The sequence below is a fragment of the Dipodomys merriami genome, unplaced genomic scaffold, assembly GCF_024711535.1.
Source record: "Dipodomys merriami isolate MVZ:Mamm:240054 unplaced genomic scaffold, mDipMer1.0.p SCAF_19, whole genome shotgun sequence".
NCBI lineage: Eukaryota > Metazoa > Chordata > Mammalia > Rodentia > Heteromyidae > Dipodomys > Dipodomys merriami.
The window spans coordinates 15,075,882-15,096,271 of NW_027203270.1; the positions used below are offsets into that span (position 1 = coordinate 15,075,882).

At 42.8% G+C, this 20,390-nt stretch overlaps 1 protein-coding gene across 1 annotated transcript in view; it reads left to right on the forward strand.

Annotated features, from left to right (window-relative positions):
- The window catches only part of Vps53 (VPS53 subunit of GARP complex), a 134,546-nt gene that overhangs the window by 97,105 nt on the left and 17,051 nt on the right, over positions 1-20,390 (forward strand). Inside the window, exons 16-18 of the mRNA XM_070027427.1 lie at positions 3,660-3,742; positions 4,816-4,894; positions 17,115-17,263. Of these exons, the coding sequence (XP_069883528.1) occupies positions 3,660-3,742; positions 4,816-4,894; positions 17,115-17,263 (311 nt within the window). The remainder of the gene's footprint in view (positions 1-3,659; positions 3,743-4,815; positions 4,895-17,114; positions 17,264-20,390) is intronic.

Here is a 20,390-nt window from a genome sequence, read left to right on the forward strand (position 1 = left end):
GATAGTCATACCTGTACAGCAGAAGTTTAGGTAATAATGAAGAAGAAAAGGGAGATCAGTCTAATGGATAGTGGATCTGGTCATTGAGCATCACTGGCTGCTGATATGAGAAAAAGGCTCAAGGTTGCAACACAGTACTTGCTTAGCATGCGTAAGGACCTAAGTTCAAACCCCATCACCACCTCAAAAAAGAGGTGAGGGAATAAAACTGTGTTTCCTGATGTAAGTACACAGTACCACCATGAAACAGTTTTCTGATTGTGTGTATGTGTGTGCTCAAGTGTGTGTGTGAATACCAGAACTGGGGGTTAACTCAGGGCCTAGGTGATCTCCCTTAGATTTTTCACTCAAAGTTACCACTCTACAAGGTGAGCCACAACTCCACTTTGTAATTTTTGCTGATTAGTTGGAGATATGAGTTTCACGAACTTCCCTGCCCAGGCTAGAATGCCACTGGCATTCGGTTTGACTTTTGTCTTAAAACTTTTTTTTCTCACTATATGTAGCTCACATCTCTGCCTCACAAGTGCTCAGATTACAGGCATAAATTACCAATCCCAACTTTATTTGGATCTTGATTCATAGTATTTTTGGTTTCTCTTTTTGTCGGTTGTGGGGCTTGAACTCAGGGCCTAGGCACTATCCCTGAGCCTCTTTGTGCACAAGGCTATCTCTCTATTACTTGAGCCACCGCACTACTTCCTGTTTTTGAGTGGTTAATTGGAGATAAGAGTCTTACCCAGGGACTTTTCTGCCTGGGCTGGCTTCAAATCACAATCCTCAGATCTCAACCTTCTGAGTAGCTAGAATTACAGGTATGAGTTACCAATGCCTGGTGTTTCATAGTATTTTAAAATTGTAAGCAGTGAGGAAAATGTCAACCTTAAACAAGATAAGAAGTATTTGCTGTTAAAAGAGTTGGTAACTTTTTAGGAATGAGACTTTTGTTTTTGAAATATCTAAAGAGGAAATGATAGACTGTCTAGGATTTGCTTGAGAACAAGTCAAAGGATGGAGAGACCAGTGAGAGTACAGTAAGCAAGACTGGCTATGTAAAGTTTCAAATATTATAGGGACATAAATAATAGATGAAACATCCCCATAATCTCACTCTTGGGGCAGCTATTCTGATGTGTACTGGATAGTAGTATATCCTCCCAAACAATTTTTATGTATCTTTTTTTTGTTGTTGCTGTTGGTTGCAAATCTTGAACTCTGGGCCAGGCACTGTCCCTGAGTTCTTCAGCTCAAGGCAAGCACTCTACCACTTTGAGCCACAGGGCCACTTCTAGTTTTCTGGTGGTTAATTGGAGATAAGAGTCTCATGGACTTTCCTGCCCGGGCTCGCTTTGAACTGCAGCCTTTAGAATACAACATCCTGAGTAGCTAGGATTACAGGTGTGAGCCACCAGCACCCAAATTTTATGCATAAGAATAGGCCCATACCCTACATTATTACTGTACAATGAAGCAGCATTGTTTTGTCTGTAACTGAGTCATGGACATCTTTCCATGTCAGTGTTGTTTGTTTTTTTATCACTTGTACTGAGTATTCCATTTATTCTCCCATTCCTCAAAAGAAAAAAAAAGTCTTTCTTGGGTCTGGGATGTGGCTTAGTGGTAGAGTGCTTGATTCCCCCAATACCACATAAACAGAAAAAGCCAGAAGTGGCACTCTGGCCTAACTAGTAGAGTGCTAGCCTTGAGCAAAATAAGTTCAGTGAGGGGCCCTGGACTAGTGAGAAAAAAAAATCTTTCTTTAGCACTTATTATTTCTCAGATACTATGACAGGTGTTAATGAACAGCAGTGAATAGACTGGACAAGTGTCTTTCCATCAGGAATCTTTAGAAATGATGGGAAGACAGATAATAAGTAGGTCATCCCAGATTTAGCTTCTATTTCATGATATGTGTTAGAGAGGAAACAGATGCCAAGTGAGAAGCTTGGAGAGAGTGGGAGTGGGAATACTCCAAGGCAACCAGCTGGTTGGGAGGGGCGGCTCAGATATTTCAGGGGGAGGAAGTATAAATGTTGGGATAAAGGCCCTGAGGAAGAGAGACCCTAGTATGCAAGTGTCCTCAAAACTTCAGAGGCCAGTGTAACCAAACCCTAGCAGGCAGGACGGAAAGTAGCAAGATGGGGCCAGAGAGCTGGACAGAACCCAAGTCATGATTAGAAGTTTGGGGTTTATTTTCAGTATAATAGCAAAAGAAGCCTTGTAAGCACAAGCCTCTGCCACAATCCGTTTCATTCTCCCCTCACTGAAACCTATGCATAGAATGCATCCAGGTTTTCCATAATCTTAACTAACACGAGACTGTGAGCTTTTTGAGAACAGCATTCACTGAGTAATTCCATCTCTTGGTTAAATAGGCTGGCACAAGGTAATCTTCCAGGAAATTTTGACTAAAATGATGAATGCTGCCAAGAATGTGTGCATGCCTCTGTACATTCTCTTTATATCATTGAACATTATTTCTAGATGTGAACTTCTAGATTAAAAATTTGTATATTTAAATTTTTACTTAAATACATTGCCTCCCATAAAGGTAACACCCATCCCTAAAGCACTTTTAAGTTGAACACAAAGCATACATTATCATTGGAGTATAAGTATGGCAGGTTAGGAGCACTAGATTAACAAAAACTCAGGGATGTCTTCAGATAGTCCCTGTCCTGGGCAACTGTATTTTCTCCAAGGCTCTAGGAGCATGTGAGGGTTTTGTTGGGATAGTTGTGTGGTTTGGTTTGATTCTTTCCAATACTAGGCCTCAAGCTTTCACTTGATGTTTTCTTTTCAAGGGTGGTGCTCTATCACTTGTGCCACAGCTCTATTTTCAGCCTCTTGCTAACCGGTCTTGCAGGCAAGAGTCTTACTGACTTTTCTGCTCAAGCTGGCTTCAAACTGAGAACCTCAGATTCCAGCTTCATATATTTGTATCCCAGGCTACTGTAGGCTAATAAAAGTGAAGAGTGTTCTGTGGGTTTAGTCACTTGGTCTCCAACATGTTGATAAGGCACATAGCTTATCATAATGTTCAGTGAATCCTTTTTTTTTTTTTTTTTTTTTTTTTGGCTGCTGTCCCTGAGCTTCTTTTGCTTAAGATGAGTGCCACCACTTGAGCCACAACACCACTTCCAGCTTTTTTGAGTAGTTTATTAGAGATACGAGTCTCATGGAGTTTCCTACGCAGGCTGGCTTCAAATGGTGATCATCAGATATCAGCCTCTTGAGTAGCTAGGATAACAGGCATGAACCACCAGTACCTGGCTTCAGTGAATCTTCTATGAAAGCTTCTGATTCTGATTGGCAAGTCGTTCATGAGCCAGGGAGTATCTTCAAATTGGGACATTTTCAAAATTAATCCTGTGAATTACCAGTGTAATTCAAGAGAGGTGTAACACAGGGCTAAAGATTACATGTGCTTCTGAGGAAGTTTATTTCAGGCCCACTGCTTACTATCTCCGGTAGACCTCTCCAGTTTCTCATCTGTAAAGAGGGTTATCGTGGGCTGTCTAGAGTTGTGAGAATTAACTGAGCCACACAAAATGTCTAGAGTTGTATCTGATTCATCAAACTTAGTAAATGTTAACTATTATTCTGAAACTCCTTTTGCTAATTATTAAACATTTTTCTGTTTCTCTTTTTTCTAACAGCTAGAAGAAAAACTCAAAGAAAAGGTTGACGTAAGTCTGATTGAACGAATCAATCTGACAGGAGAAATGGACACATTCAGCACGTATGTACCTAGCTGGTGTTTGCCCCAGGCCTGTTCTTTCTCTTTCATGAAGCAGCAAGTATCAGGCTGTTGGCTTTAGTACCACAGAACCTAACAGGATTCTAGGACCTTCTTCTTGGATTGGGATTGTTCTCTACTGGCACTAGAAGCAGCTGCCTCCCCTGCCTCTCCCTCAGTGCATTTCTTTTAGCTTACAGATTGTGGGGTGGGTCTTTATCATTACCCCATCATTCCCTGACCATCCCTACAGGAAGGTCAAGTTCCAGGCTTTCTACCTGCTGTGTTTTAGAATAAAAAGCATAAATGGTTGGAGTTTAGCATGTACCATTGCATGTGTGCTTTAACTGAAATTCCAGGTTTTGCTGAAGGGATGGCTCAAGTGTAGAGCTTCTACCTAACAGGTACAAGGCCCTGAGCTCAAGCCCCAGTACTGCAAAAGAGAAAAAAGAAAAAACTTGAGCAGGGCACCAGTGGCTCATGCCTGTAATCTCTACTTCCTAGCTACTCAGGAAGCTGAGAGCTGAGGATCGCAGTTCAAAGCCAACCTGGGCAGGAAAGTCTGTGAAACTCTTTTTTTTTTTTTTGTCGGTCGTGGGGCTTGAACTCTGGGCCTGGGCGCTGTCCCTCAGCTCTTCAGCTCAAAGCGAGCGCTCTACCACTTGAGCTACAGCGCCACTTCCGGTTTTCTGGTGGTTTTATTGGAGATAGGAGTCTCACGGTCTCTCCTGCCCGGGCTGGCTTTGAACTGCGATCCTCAGATCTCAGCCTCCTGAGTAGCTAGGATTACAGGCGTGAGCCACCAGCGCCCGGCAGTCTGTGAAACTCTTATCTCCAATAAACCACCATAAAACCAGAAGTGGCAGTGTGGCTGAAGTGATAGAGCACTAGCCTTGACTGAAGAGTTCAGGGACAGTGCCCAGGCCCAGAGTTCAAGCCCTACGACAGACCCAAAAAAAAAAAAAAAGAAAAAGAAAAAACTTGAGCTTTTGGATGAAATGAATGTAAATTGTACACAGAGGCCTAAAACATCAGAAGGGTTGTGTTAGTCACTCCAACAATTTTTTGATTTGCAGTGTCATCTCCAGCAGTATCCAGTTGTTGGTACAGGACCTAGACGCAGCTTGCGACCCTGCCCTGACAGCTATGAGCAAGGTATGGTTTAGGTCTGACTCTATACTAGATTTCTGACAATTGACAAAGATAGTTTTCCTTAGCCTTGGTCTGGCCTGTGGCTCAGTGTCATGGACACTGACAGCTGAGAGGACAATGGCAAGACCTCCTCTGATTTCCCTCAAAGCACTCACTTCATCTTGCTTCTTAGGTCATTGCTTGTCCTTTAAGAATGAGACAGGAGCCGGGCGCTGGTGGCTCACGCCTGTAATCCTAGCTACTCAGGAGGCTGAGATCTGAGGATCGCGGTTCAAAGCCAGCCCGGGCAGGAAAGACCGTGAGACTCCTATCTCCAATAAACCACCAGAAAACCGGAAGTGGTGCTGTAGCTCAAGTGGTAGAGCGCTTGCCTTGAGCTGAAGAGCTGAGGGACAGTGCCCAGGCCCAGAGTTCAAGCCCCACGACCGACAAAAAAAAAAAAAAAAAAAAAGAATGAGACAGGAGGGACTGGTTATGTGGCTTAGTAGAAGAGTGTTTGCCTAGCATGCATGAAGCCCTGGGTTCAATTCCTCAGTACCACATAAACAGAAAAAGCCAGAAGTAGCTCAGTGGCTCAAATGGTAGAGCTCTAACCTTGAACACAGAGAGGCTCAGGAACAGTACCCAGGTCCTGAGTTCAAGCCCCAGGACTGGCAAAAAAAAATAAAAAGAATGAGACAGCGAGCACATGTGATTGGTGAGTCTTTGATTAGGGTCTGACACATGCTAAAAATCTTCATGTGGTCTCACCAGAAGGGGTATTTCTGTTAGTGCTAAAGCAGTAGTCTCTGACTCATGCTTCATTCTTGCTCACTGAGAGATTTTTTTCTGACTCTTTCTGAGTTCTGGTGCCAATATAAGACTATTTGATCAGCTTTTGGACTCTGGTTTTCTAATACCCTGTTGGCCTATCAGTCAGCCCACTCCTCCTTTGGCATCTACCACATGCTACCTCCCCTTGCTGTTTTTGGAATCTATGTGTCTGTGCCTTTTCTTTCTCCAGACGAATGTACATTCCTGATGGGCTGGTACATGTCTGTAATCCCAATTCTTGGTGGCGGAGGCAGGAAGATCATGAGTTCAAGGCCAGCCTGAGCCCTGTCTCAAAAATAAGAAAAAGAAGTGGATAGACCATGTCTTGTACCATGCTCTGTATCTTTTATTGTCTTGAATATTGAAGACACCCATGTTGCTTAAGTTGAAAATGATCTTTAAAAAAAAATTTTTTTTATTTCTAAGCCTAATTAACATGAAGCCACCCACTCTAGAACCTTAGAGCAGGCAGGCTAAGTGTGGCCCACTACCTGAATTTGTGAATAAAGTTTTATTGAAACACAGCCACATTGATTCATTTGCCTGCTTTCTATGGTTGTTTTTTTTGTTGTAACCATAGAACTGGGTTAATTCCAATGGGCAAAGCAAAAACATTTATTACCTGTTTCCTTATAGAAACAGTTGCTAGTACCAAGAATCATGGACTCTTACAGCATTCTTATAAATTTTGGAGAATTTTTCTAGGGCATACTAACTAGTAGTATAGGGCAGTGGAAAGGACCTGACTCAGATAGACCTAACTCTTCCAGGTTTTTTTTTTGAGGGTAGTGAGCAACTGACTTAACCTGTCCAAGCCCATTGCCTTCTTTGTATGTGAAATATGGCTGTCAACTCCCAGACTTGATGTAAGGATGTAACATGACAGGGCCTGGCTGGTACCAGTCACGTAATAAGTGCTCAGGAGTGTTAACACTTTCCCTCTTCTCAAGAGGAATAGCCAAGTTTAAGGATTCTGAATTTGGTTTTGGAGTAGACTATAACAGAAATGGTATTAAAACCAAAGAATTTAGGCTTTGGAGTTTTAAGGAGTAGGCACACATAAAGTTCCTTATGACAGAACTGGCCCTTTCCATGATCAGAAACAGATAAGTATGCTCAGTGTTCTTGCTGATTCTTGCTCAGCACACTGAGCAATGAGGCAGAGGCTGATGCAGTTTCTGCAAAGAACATGGCTGTGAGATTTTGCGCTGTAGGCTCTGATTGTCCCTAGCTGCTGGTGAGCATTCTCTTTACCCTGAATGTGATCTGTTCCAGCTGCCATCTCTCCTGAACTGCTACACTTTAGCCTGGAATGCAGCTGCTGAAAGAATTTTCATTGACCAAAGGAAGAGTGCATTTTTTCCCCCAGTAAAATAACAGTTGGAGTGGGCTTAACACTCCAGGTGTTGCTTATACGAACTGTCAGTTCATTAGGTAGATTTCCCTCAAGCATTCACTACCCCATTGTCTATTTCTCCCCCAGACCCACACTAGCAAACATTAACCATACCTCCAGAATCTTTTGTTTATATCCTAGGAAAAACCACAGACTTGGGAACACAGCAGCTGGGAGATCATTACTTTTTGTCTGAGTCTTCTGGAGTTCTAGCAAAATGAAATCCATGTGATGAAAATAAACATGCCAAGTAGTCACAAATTGATTCAACATACACCCTCTGTTATTTGTGCCTGCATCCTGTTTCATGTAGTTTCTTCTAGGATTTTTAAAATGACTATTTCTGTGTAACCTTCTCCTCCTTTTCCTCCTCTTCTTCTTCCTCCTCCTCCTCTCTCTCCCTCCCTCCCCTCTTTCTCCCTCTTTTTTATTTTCTGTGTCACTGGGTTTGACTTTGCTAGGCAGGAACTCTACCACTTGAGCCACCTTGCCTGGCTTGATCCTATCACTTTTATTATTTGCTGAACAGTTCAGCTAGCATAGTGCTTGGAGTTGCAAGGCTGGGAAAGGCATAGACATTATTCTCAGGTGCTTGGATCCTAATGGTTGAGGGGCAAGATATGTAGAGGTGAGAGGGATGCCCAGATCACTGTAATAACACAATACAGAGATCAGTACTATTTTATAAGTACCAAGCTCTATATTCGAGACATGAGAGACAGAAGGTGATATAAGGTATGGTCCAGGAGCTTAAGGAATAATCTCTTTATTTCAAATGAATTTATAATTATTGAATATGTGATTAAGAGGCCATTCCAAACAGGGTGAGAGTGTGAGCAAAGGGCTATGATGGTAGGAATTCCAACAGAATGCTTTGTATTTAGATAAGGCTACCCTCAAGGAGTGTGTACTCTTTGGAGAAGAAGAAGCAAAATAACCAATAATATTAATGAATATGTTTTGTATTAGTGAGAAAAAGGTGAGTTGGGCTTGCCAAGATGTAATAGAGTTCTTTGATTGTGAATTAGATGCAGGAAGGTTCCTTCACAAGATGGACAGAGGTCACGTCATTTGTTCTTTCTTACCTTGTTAGCTCAATGTCTGGTTCTGTTGTTGGGTTGGGGCTGGGGTAGTACTGAAGGCTTGAACTCAGAGCCTAGGAGCTGTCCTTTTACATTTTAGTTCAAGGCTAGCACTGTACCACTTCTGGATTGTTGGTGGTTAATTGGAGATAAGAGTCTCAACTACACTGGTTAGGAATCAGAGTCCTCAGATAGCTCAGCCTCCTGAGTGCCAGGTAGGCATAAGCAATCAGCATCTGGCTCTTAGGTCAGTTTTTGCCCCTACTGAGCATATACCCTAGACTAGTCCAGCCTCTGAACTGTTGTGCCTGTTGAGTATGTATTTCCTTTTTTTTTGCCTTCCCCCCCTTTTTTTTTTTAGTAGTAGGGTTTGGATTTGAACTTAGAGACTTGCTCTTGGTAGGCAGGTCCTCTACCAGTTAAATTTCTTTTTTTTTTTTTAACTGTATTTTTTTTTGTCTTTTCTTTTTTGGTACTGGGGATCGAACCCAGGACGTTGCACTTGCTAGGCAAGCGCTTTGCCACTGAGCTACATCCCAGCCCCCAGTTAGATTTCTTGCTCTCATTATTTTTTTTAATAGGGTCTCTCTTTTTGCCAGGACCAGCTTGGATCTCAGTGCACCTATTTATTCTTTCCATGTAGCTAGGATGACAGGCATTTATCACCACATCAAGCTTCTTTTTGTTGATTAAGATAGGGATCTCACACACTCTTTGCCCCACCTGGACTTGCACCACAGTTCTGATTTCAGCCTCCTGAGTAACAAAGATTACAGGTATGAGCCAGGTCTGGCTTGTTTTTCCTCATCCTATTCTTTCTGTCTAGAATTCTCTTCCCACAGTTGTGTACCAACAAGCACATTCTTGTAAGGTTCAGTTCAAATATTTATTCCTTTTTAAAAACTGAGTTATAACTCAGTTTTTATAACACAATTCACTCCCTTTAGAGTGGACAGTTCAGTGGGTCATGCAGTCATTACCATCTAAGTCCAGAACATCTTCATCATCCTAAAAAAGAAGCTCTATATTTATTAGCAATTATTCCCCCATCCCCCTTACAGCCATTAATCTACTTCCTTTTTTTTTTTGTACCAGTCCTAGGTCTTGAACTCAGGGCCTGGACTGAGTCCCTGAGTCTCTCTGTGCTCAAGGCTAGTACTCTCCACTATACCACTTGAACCACAGTGCCACTTCCAGTTTTTTCTGTTTATGTGGTACTGAGGAATCAAACTCAGGGCTTCCTGCATGTTAGGCAAGCACTCTTCCACTAAGCCACATTCTTAGCCCCATTAATCTACTTTCTATCTCTTTAGATGTGTCTGTCCTAGACATTTCACATAAGTAGGTTCATACAGAACCAGGCACCAGTGGCTTATGCCTGTTACCTTGCTACTTGGGAGACTGATGCAGTCTATGAGACTGCATCCCAACAGGAGAGAAGCTGTCCTTGAACCTCGGTTCTCCCAACGTTTATCTCCTAAGTAGCTAAGATTTCTGAGTATCTGGGATTAACTGGCCGACTTCAGTACCCGACTTCAGCTTTTTTTTCTGCTCAGACACAGTGATGTTCCTACAAGGAAGAAAATGTATTAAGCAACCTAAGTAAGTATTCTAGTCAGCTTTGTAATTTTCTCCAGAAAATTAATGAATTGCCCTTCTTATATATATATTTGTTTATGTGATTTTCTTCTCATTTTAATACCCAAAGCATGTGCTTAGGGTAGCAAAGCCAGAAATAAAACTGAGCCTCCTGATTCTTGAGAAGAGAATTATCTGGCATGTGTGGGTGGGAATATGAAGAGTTTGTCTTTTAAATATAAATTCTGCAAATTCTTAGGAATTAGTATGTTCAATTATGGCCTTAAAAGCAGGATTTTAAAAATCTATGGACTCCTTAAAAGGAGCATTGGTCCCATGGTCCCCTCTCACTATGTCATCTTTACTAAGGTCACTCACTAGATCAAAAGAATCTGAGTCTCTCGCCAAAATCAAACACACTTAGCTTTTTTTCCCATTAATAGCAGTTTTAGAAAGGAAAAAAAAAGAAACTAAATAAATTAAATTTCCTTACAGTCTGGCATGTAATTTCTATTAGGTTTCAAGATGTGAACATGTACTAATTTAGGAAACTGCTTTACTATCCCCCAAAGACATTTTGAAATAGCTAGAACAGTCCTCAAATCTGTTCTCATTTTCCTCAGTCATTAAAATGCAGATCTATTTCAGAAGGCCACAGAACACCATGGATAAAAAAAATCTACACGTTTACTTTCCACTTCTAATCAAGACAAATTTTTCTATTTCCACAAATGAATATTTATTTTAAGTATTTTATTCATTTTTAACTTTATAATAAAATTACTTTATTATGAGATAGATGTCAGTGGCTCAGGCCTGTAGTCCTAACTATCCAGGAGGCTAGATTTGAGAATCTTGTTCAAAGCTAGCTCAAGCAGACAACTATGAGAGATTTTCCCCAATTTATCACCAAAAATCCAGAACTAGAGGCATGGCTCAAGTGGTAGAGCTCCAGCTATGAGAACAGAAAGAGCCAAGTGAGAGCACAAGACCCTGAACTCAAGCTCCATTGCCAGCACAAAAGAAAGAGGTGGGGGAGAGGGAGGGAGGAAGGAGAAAGAAGGAAGGGAAGGAAGGAAGGGAAGGAAGGAAGGAAGGAAGGAAGGAAGGAAGGAAGGAAGGAAGGAAGGAAGGAAGGAAGGAAGGAAGGAAGGAAGGAAGGAAGGGAGAAAAAATTATGTATATAAAATCACTTTTCCATTGGCCCAGTAGTGAATACAAGGGAGTATACACATACATACATATGTACATATCGTCCTAAACCCTTTGCTGTTTCCTTCACTTTCTATTCTGGGTGATCTTGACCTTTCCCCTGAGACTCAGAAGCATGTATCCTCCAGCAAAGAGTTAAAATGAGTCATTGCTTCCTCTTCCTCTCACCACCATCACCTTCCTATATCATCTATAGATCTCATCCTCAGTCTAGACAGAGATTTTGCTGGTTCCAGTTCCCCACCTACTTTCAAGTTCATGTAAGGTGGTAAGCCTTCTTTTGGGAGATAACAGTATTGTGGAAAGAACAAGGGCTTTGGAGTTAGACAACCAGTGTCTGGATCTGGTAACTGGCTGCTTATGCCTTACCAGACAAGTCCCCCATTGTCTCGAGCCTCTCTCCCCATCTGTAAAGCAGGACTTGTACTACAACCTCTGCTATATCACCGTGAGCAGTAAGTTCATGTCACTACACAGTAGCTGGTAATAAAGTTTCCTTCCCCTCTGGTTCAGTGTAGGGCCCGCAGAAATTTGTTACCAAATAAAGCAAATGCTTGTTGTAGAAGCCACAGGAACCAAGACAAGCATGAAAGAGTGCAGCAGTGAATATGTGAGCCTACCTTTGACCCATGGTTCAGCAGCCTAAACCACAACACTAGACCCCAGAGTCTAGATGTCTGAGACCAACCATGCTCTGTATCATGCTAATTCAGTAGTCTAAATTAGTAAGCAGGAGTTTCAATTTTTGATTGTGCAAAATTAATTTCTCAGATTTCTTCCTAATCTTTATATTCCAATAGAAAACAAAACCCAGTTCTATAGTAAGCTAGCTGTGGAGCTAGATTCTTCCTTCAGTGGGTTAGTCAGAATTGTCTGCTACAGAGGATAGCTCTGGGAATCATTATTATCTCAGCCTTCCCTGGGAAGTGTCAACATGGACCACACACTTGACGCAGCAGAAGTAGAGCAGTGGGGATGCTCTGGACCCCATATTGTCTCTTGCAGCTGAATACAGGATCCTGGGGTACTGATGGTTATTATCTCCATTTCCTTGCCTGCTGTTTTTGTCAGCCCTGCATCTGAGGTATATATTTCTTCTGCCAACTGTTTCTTTTTGTTCATGTAGTACAGGTTGAATACTGTCTGGGAGTTGAATCCATTCCATCCCATATCCCCACAGTCAAAAAGCACAGAAGGAAACCCTTTACATGGCAGAGGAGTAACTTTTATGTTTTTTTTTTGTTTGTTTGTTTTTTGGGTCCAGTCGTGGGGCCTGAACTCTGGGCCTGGGCGCTGTCCCTCAGCTCTTCAGCTCAAGGCAAGTGCTCTACCACTTGAGCCACAGCGCCACTTCCGGCTTTTTTCTTTTTGCTTATGTGGTGCTGAGGAATCGAACCCAGGGCCTCATGCATGCAAGGCAAGCACTCTACCACTGAGCCACCTTCCCAGCCCCAGGAGTAACTTTTAAATACCAAATGCAAAGTTGACCTGGAATTGCTTATGTCTATTGGTATCATTGCATGATGCTTGTTCTTCCAGTGTGGACTGTTTGCTTCCTTTCAGAACGAGACCTTTATTTGATCACTGCATATTTCATTAGCTTCTCTTGAGAAGCAGGGCTGACCTTGAACTATCCCATTTAAATATTTTCCATGTTTTGTTTTGTTTTGTATTTTAACAAGTGATTGGCAAGCAGCCTTGTATAGTGCTTGGGCTTCAGACAGACCTGGTTGTCCCAACTCTGTCATTTACCAGCTTTGTAAACTTGGGTATGTTACAATGAGTTTCCTCATTGACAAAATTGTTTTCAGGACTAAATGAGAACATGTGTGCATAGTAAGTGAAATGATGTGTATGGGTGCCAGGAAAGCACTGTACATGTGGTAGGACCTAATACAGGTTTTGTGTTTTTGGTCTTTTTTTTTTTTTAATCATGACACTTAAACTCAGTACATGGGCGCTGTCCCTGAGCTTTTCCATGGAGTGTTCTACCATTTTGAGCCATAGTTCCACTTTCAGTTTTCTAGTAGTTAATTGGAGATAAGAGTTTCATGGGGCTGGGAAGGTGGCTCAGTGGCAGAGCACTTGCCTTGCATGCATGAGGCCCTGGGTTCGATTCCTCAGTACTACATAAGCAGAAAAAAAAAATCCGGAAGTGACACTGTGGCTCAAGTGGTAGAGCGCTAGCCTTGAGGTGAAGAGCTGAGGGATAGCGCCCAGGCCCAGAGTTCAGGCCCCACGACCAGACCCCTCTGCCAAAAAAAAAAAAAAAAAAAGTTTCATGGACTTTCCTGCCTGGGCTAGCTTTGAACCATAATCCTCAGAGCTCAGCCTCCTGTGTAGCTAGGATTACAGGCATGAGCCACTGGTGTCCAGCTCTAGTACAAGTTTTTAAACAATTCCCATTACCACCTAAATAAACTCCAAGTCATCTAGATGGTTGACAGCACGCACCAGCCATCCAAAGCAATGTCTGGACAGAATCATGACTAACTATATTTTGTACTTAAAAAAAATAAAAGCAGGGCCGGGAAGGTAGCTCAGTGGTAGAGTGATTGCCTTGTATGCATGAGGCTCTGGATTTGATTCCTCAGCTGAGGAATAAGCAGAAAAAGCCAGAAGTGGCACTGTCGCTCAAGTGATAGAGCACTCACCTTGAGCTAAAGAGCTGAAGGATAGTATCCAGGCCCAGAGTTCAGGCACCATGACCAACAAAAAGTAAAAATAAAAAATAAGGGACGGGGGAGGTGGAGGAGGAAATGTAGTTGAGGAGGTGGAAGGGAAGGGATGGTAGGGAAAAAACAAAGGAGGAGGCAACAATGCTTGATAAGAAATGTACTCATTACCTTGCTCATGTAACTGTAACCCCCCTGTACAATATTTTCACATTTAAAAAGTTATTATTAAAAAATAAAAATAAATAAAAAATAAAAGCAAACTGCGAGAACACTAGAGAAGGGATGACATTGTCCAAAAAGAAATGTACTTGTGCTGGGCACCAGTGGCTTACACCTTTAATCCTAGCTACTCAAGGGGCTGAGATCTGAGGATCATGTTTGAAGCCAGCCGAGGCAGAAAAGGCTATGAGACTCTTATCTCCAATTAGCCACCAGAAAACCAGAAGTGGCACTGTGGCTCAAAGTAGTAGAGTGCTACCTTGAATAAAAAAACTCAGCAAGAGCACCCAGGCCCTGAGTTCAAGCCCCATTTCAAAACAAACAAAGGAGAGAGACAGAGAGAGGAATAAACGTATTCATTACTAGACTTTAACCCTTCTGTACATCACCTTTATAATAACAGTAAAACATAAATAAATAAGAGCAGAGGCTCATATGGTAGCGGTAACTCAGTTGGTAGAGCACTTGCCTAGCATATACAAGGCTCTGGGGTCTGTCCCTAGCACCACAAAAAAAAAAAAAAAGTAAAAAGAAAGTAAAAACAATTACTTTGTAATAATTTAAATCATTTTTTTCACTAAGCTGATTCAAATTCAGTATCATGAATCCACTTGTGCTTTGGATTTGATTCTAACTGGCTAAACTAGAATGTCTATCCAATCTTAGCACATATATTCCACCATGAACATGCCTAGCTTGGCCAGTGGTTATCAAGAGGACTTGGGTGATGAACACACAACTCACCAGGAGGAACCTGAATAAAATGCATATCCTGGACTCTGTCTTGCTTCAGAGCTTCTTGGTAGCCAATGACAGAACATGTCACCGCTTCCCCTTACGTTCATCTTATATGAATGGAGAACTGTAATGTTTAAATAACTATAGGAACTGTTTTCAAAATCTTAGACAGTGCTGCCACTATGGAAAGCAATTGTCATTTCTGTGAAGAGTTTCATGTTTGTTAGATGTGAGGTTATGAAGCCCTGCCCAGCTAGCCATGTTTACCCAGAGCATTCTGTTCCAGGTCTTGCTGCAGAGCTGAGGAATGCAAGGTGAAGTGACTTACCACACCTGTCAGTTTGGGCCTCGCCCTATGAGCTCACTGAAAATCACCTAAGATGCTCATTGTTTGGAAGGGTCAGATCTTTAATCTGAGATGGAAAAACCACCTCTCAAATAAGATAATGAGGAAAATCTAACACATAACCAAAGCAGTCAATATAAAGGCTGTTCATATGAGAGCTTCAATTGTTTCTCTGTTATGTATTTGTTTTTTCTAAGTTAAAAACAATTACTTTTCCTGCCAGGAAAGGTGGTACATGCCAGTGTCCCAGCTACTCTGTAGGCAGAGATGAGAAAATCACTTGACACAGATGTTCAAGATCATTCTAGGCAACATAGCAAGACCCCATCTCAATTTTTTTTTTCTATTTTGCCTTTTCCTATCTGGACAGTATGTTGCTAATAGCCCAGGCTAGTTTGAAACTCAGGATCCTCCTATCTTAGTCTCCCAAATGCTAGGTTTACAGATGTGCACCACCACCACACCTATCTCTAGAACCTGGTTTTGAAACCTTGCACAAGACAATTTGTCTCTGGGCCTTGTTTCCCTACCTGAAAATGAATGTGTTTGTCTATGTCTTGTGTTTATACATGCCTAAAGCTTTTAGAACTATCCTATCTGCTGACCTCAGAACAAAGCAGAGTCCTTTGCACTATAATCACCATATGCAAAAGGATTCTTTCCCCAGGAGTTCTATAAACCTAGTGTCTTTTTACCAAAGGCATTAAACATCAGAACTGCCGACCTATGCTTTGAACAGTGCCTCTGGGTTACTTGACTTACCATCAAATATGCACCTTCCATGGGCTGGGAAGGTGGCTCAGTGGTAGAGCGCTTGCCTTGCATGCATGAGGCCCTGGGTTCGATTTCTCAGCACCACATAAGCAAAAATAAAAAAAGCCGGAAGTGGCGCTGTGGCTCAAGTGGTAGAGCGCTAGCCTTTAGCTGAAAAGCTGAGGGAAAGCGCCCAGGCCCAGAGTTCAGGCCCCACGACCGGACCCCCCCAAAAAAAAGATGCACCTTCCTACCCTTGGCAGAATACTAGTGCCCTCTCCTTACCAGCTGGGACAGGCTGCAAGCCAGTGCTGCCTTCGCCCCCTTTGCATTCCCAAGAAGAAAGAGACACTATAGTTACTTCTTTCTGTTGTCCAGAGTGTGTCCCCAATTCTCCTCAGAGTATAGCTTGAGCTATTTTTGGTTCATTGCCAAAGACCATATTAGTTCTGTTATGTTCTTCTCCCCATCCTCCCTCCTCTACAGTCCCTATGATGTTTCCTGTCTTGTCCCCTGTTGCCATTTGATCCACACTAGTGTTTGCCAGACATCTTACTTCCTTTCCTCAATTGAAGTCCCATCATAATCCCAAAGATTTTAGAACCATAACATTCTATGCAGACCTTTAAGAATGTTTTTATTAGCTGGGCACCAGTGACTCAAAGTGGTAGAGCACTAGCCTTGAGCAGAAAAGCTCAGGGATGGTGCCCAGATCCTGAGTTCAAGCCCCACAACCAACCGGGGGGGGGGGGGGAGGGCGGGGCGGAGGAAAGGATGTTTTATTGTGGAAAATTTCAAATACATTCAAAATGAGAGAGAACAGACTAGTGAGCCCTGTGTACCTGTCACCCAACTTCACCATCATATATACCCATCCTCTCCCTCCAATTCCAGATTATTTCAAAATGAATGTCACATTATTTCTGAATATGATTCTTGTAAGAATCTCAAACACCTTCCAATTGACTTGAGAAAAAAGAGAGATATTAAATAATTCTCTTCTAGGCTTTCCTGCATTAGGCCAGTCCTCTCCAGTTTCTCAAACAACATGTGCTTGGACATAGTTGTTCCTCCCCTGTTCTTCCATTTCTGCAAGTAGAGCCACTGCCAGAAGGATAGAACCTCATTCCTCTGCCTGTGAGGGTTCTATGGCAAGTGGTAACTTAGACAGGAAAGGAAGTCTGTTGGGAGCATGTCAGGAACCAGTAGGTGCAGGAAAGATGGCTGAGTTCCACTCCACTGTCAAGGACAAGGTGTTTATTCGTAATCAGCCACCATGACGCAGAACAGGTAGTGCAGATTCCCTAAGATGAGCTAATTAGCAATTAACTAATTTTGCTGTCCAAATAACATGTGATAGTTTCCCTGTGAAGGGTCTCAGCCTGGTTATATCCTGACTCTATTTCAGATGCAGTGGCAGAATGTGGAGCACGTTGGTGACCAGAGCCCCTATGTCACCTCTGTCATTCTTCACATCAAGCAGAATGTTCCCATCATCCGTGACAACCTGGCTTCCACGCGGAAATACTTCACTCAGTTCTGCATTAAATTTGCAAAGTAAGTCCCAGTCTCATCACTGAGTTGTAGGATTTTTTCTTAAGAAACTTCATGTTTTAGAACAGTTGTAGTTTCACAGGATAATTTCATAACTCTCTGTTCCTTGCATCCCCATCCTCACATCCAGACTCCTCCATATCAGCCTTCATGAAATTTGTCTCTGCCTATGCTGGCACACTGTCACTGAAAACCTAGGACTTCTCTGAGGATTCCTTGCTGGTGTATCGCTGTGGGTTGGGCAGAGGGCTACAGTGGTATATCTACCATTACGGTATCATACTCAGTGGGTTACTTTAATGCTGTGATCACCACCCAACATGCTCACCATGCATATGTTCTGCCCAATCAGTCCTCATTCTAGTCCCTGCAGGCCAATATTAATACTAATCTGTGCCAAAAAAGAAACCAGATGTGCTACTTAAAGTTGTATATGCAGTGACAGCAGCACAAATACCAACCACCTAGACAAACAAAAATGAGTGGGGGAAATCCTTACACACACACACTCACTCACTATGGGACATAACCACCCATTGTCCAATTGAAGTAATTAAGATTCGTTTTTCAATAATCTGGCGTATGCATTTTATCTGACTAAATTATAAAGAGTGTGTGTGTGTGTGTGTGTGTGTGTGTGTGTGTGTGTGTGTGTGTGTGTGCGCGCGCGCGCGCGTGTGTGTACCATCCTGGGGCAAATCTAGCACTCTACCTGTTAAGCCACAGCCCACTTTATTGAAGTTTATTAGAGATAATGGAGATAAAAGTCTCATAGACTTTCCTTCCCAGGCTGGTTTCAAACCACAGTCCTCAGAGTTCAGCCTCCTGAGTAGCTTTTTGTTGTTGTTATTTCTTCTGTTTTTTGTTTTGTTTTTATCCTTTTTTTATGGTACTGGGGTTAGAACTCAGGGCCTTATGCTTGCTAGTCAAGCATTCTACCACTTAAGCCACGCATGCCTCCAGTCCTTTGGGTTCTAGTTCTTTTTTTTTGCTGGTCATGGGGCGGGGCCTGAACTCTGGGCCTGGGCACTGTCCCTCAGCTCTTCAGCTCAAGGTTAGCGCCCTACCACTTGAGCCACAGCACCACTTCCGGCTTTTTCTGCTTATGTGGTGCTGAGGAATCAAACCCAGGGCCTCATGCATGTGAGACAAGCACTCTACCACTGAGCCACCTTCCCAGCCCGGGTCCTAGTTCTTTTTGAGAAATTTTTCTAGTTATTTTACCTGGTTGGCCTGGGCTACAGTCCTCCTGTTTATGCTTCCTGCCTTAGCTGGATAACAGGTACATGCCAGAAGCCTAGCTTTTTGCTCTCAGAAACTTTTTCACCCAGGCTCTCCCATCACTAAGGTGACAGGCATATACTACCATGGCCAGCTATTGATTGAGATGGAGTCTCACAAACTTTTTGCCTGGGTTGGCCTCAAACCATAATCCTCCTAAGTAGCTAGGATTACAGGCATGAGCCACAGGCACCTAGCTATAAACCTTTTTTTTTTTTTTAGATATTAGGATTTGGACTCAGCACCTCACATTTGCTAGATAGGCACTTTACCATTTGAGCCACACTGCAAGCCCAGATTATAAACATTCCAAGGGTAGGAATCCTTAGTTGTATTTCTTCTTCCTTCTTCAATACTTATTACTGTGGCTGCTAAATTTATCAACTTGTGGATGTCCAGGGAAGATACTAGAAATTGGGAAGATCAAGTCAGGGAGCTCCATTGCCAAGGTAGATGGAGAGGCCTGAACTGCATGTCTTCCTGTTAAGTCCTCGTGTGTGGCCATTTCTAGCTTGAGTTTTGAAGCAAGAAAATAGTTGGTCCTTTGCCAATCAGCATCTGGCTGCAGTACTGTTTCCCATGAGACCAGGCAATGATGAGGGCCAGGGTCTCCTGTGACCAATTATCAAATATGCATTTTGGCAAACTTCTGGGAAGGCCTACAGGAAGGTCAGCCCTGTCTAAGCTACTGTATTTAGGCTGTTCTTATCCAGGTCCCAACTGATGATTCAGGACTCCAAGTTTCTGTCTTTTCCATATCTCTCCCAGTTTGTATTCAATTAGGGCTTTCCCTGTCAGACACAAATCCCTAAAGAATAACCATAACAGTGGCTTGTAGAGTTAACTAGTTTCTACCTTGTCAAGAAAGGCTAGAGTTGGTTCCCCAGGGAGACATTCCTGTTTGCAGTGTAGCAGATGGACCAGGACTTGACATTCCCTTCTCTCTCTAGGTGCTCATTAATGTACATTAAAAGCATTGCTGATAAATCACATTATGACACTCCCCATAACTACTGCTAGAAGTGTCTCTGTAAAAATTTACTGTGGCTAGAAATCTCCAGTGGGGCCGCTCAGGGGTCTGATTGAGCTTATGTTGAAGTGAATAAGGAGTCCATTGATCACCTAGTCCAAGCATCACCTTACTTTTTCTCTCACAGCCCTTTAGTTTTTTTTGTTTTTTTTTTTTGTCGGTCGTGGGGCTTGAACTCTGGGCCTGGGCGCTGTCCCTCAGCTCTTCAGCTCAAGGCGAGCACTCTACCACTTGAGCTACAGCGCCACTTCCGGTTTTCTGGTGGTTTATTGGAGATAGGAGTCTCACGGTCTTTCCTGCCCGGGCTGGCTTTGAACCGCAATCCTCAGATCTCAGCCTCCTGAGTAGCTAGGATTACAGGCGTGAGCCACCAGTGCCCGGCTAGCCCTTTAGTTTTATAACTAAGTTAACACTGAGTGAACTAGGAATAGGAGACCAATCTCACACACGTGGCCAGGTTCAGCCTCAGATCTAGAGAATATTTCTCTTTTAATCTGTGGTGCCCTTTCACCCTTGAAAAACCCCAGCCTAACTCTAGAAGCTTTAGAAGTAAGGACTGTGAGGGGACCCTTCCCAGCCAAGAGCAGTAGCCACTACCATGCTGATGGCCTGGAGAAGCCCTTGGCAACTTCCCATCACTTTGCTGAGATGTCTTCCCCCAAAGATGTGTCTGGTCCCAGGTTTCCCTCAACCCAGCCCCTGTGGTTCAGCGTACGCAGCCAGTTCAGCCACAACCACAGCTACTCCAATGTGAAGTAACTTAGGTTATAAACATTGCACAGGGACTAGTCAAGAATTTAGCCTCACATTGCTTGTCTG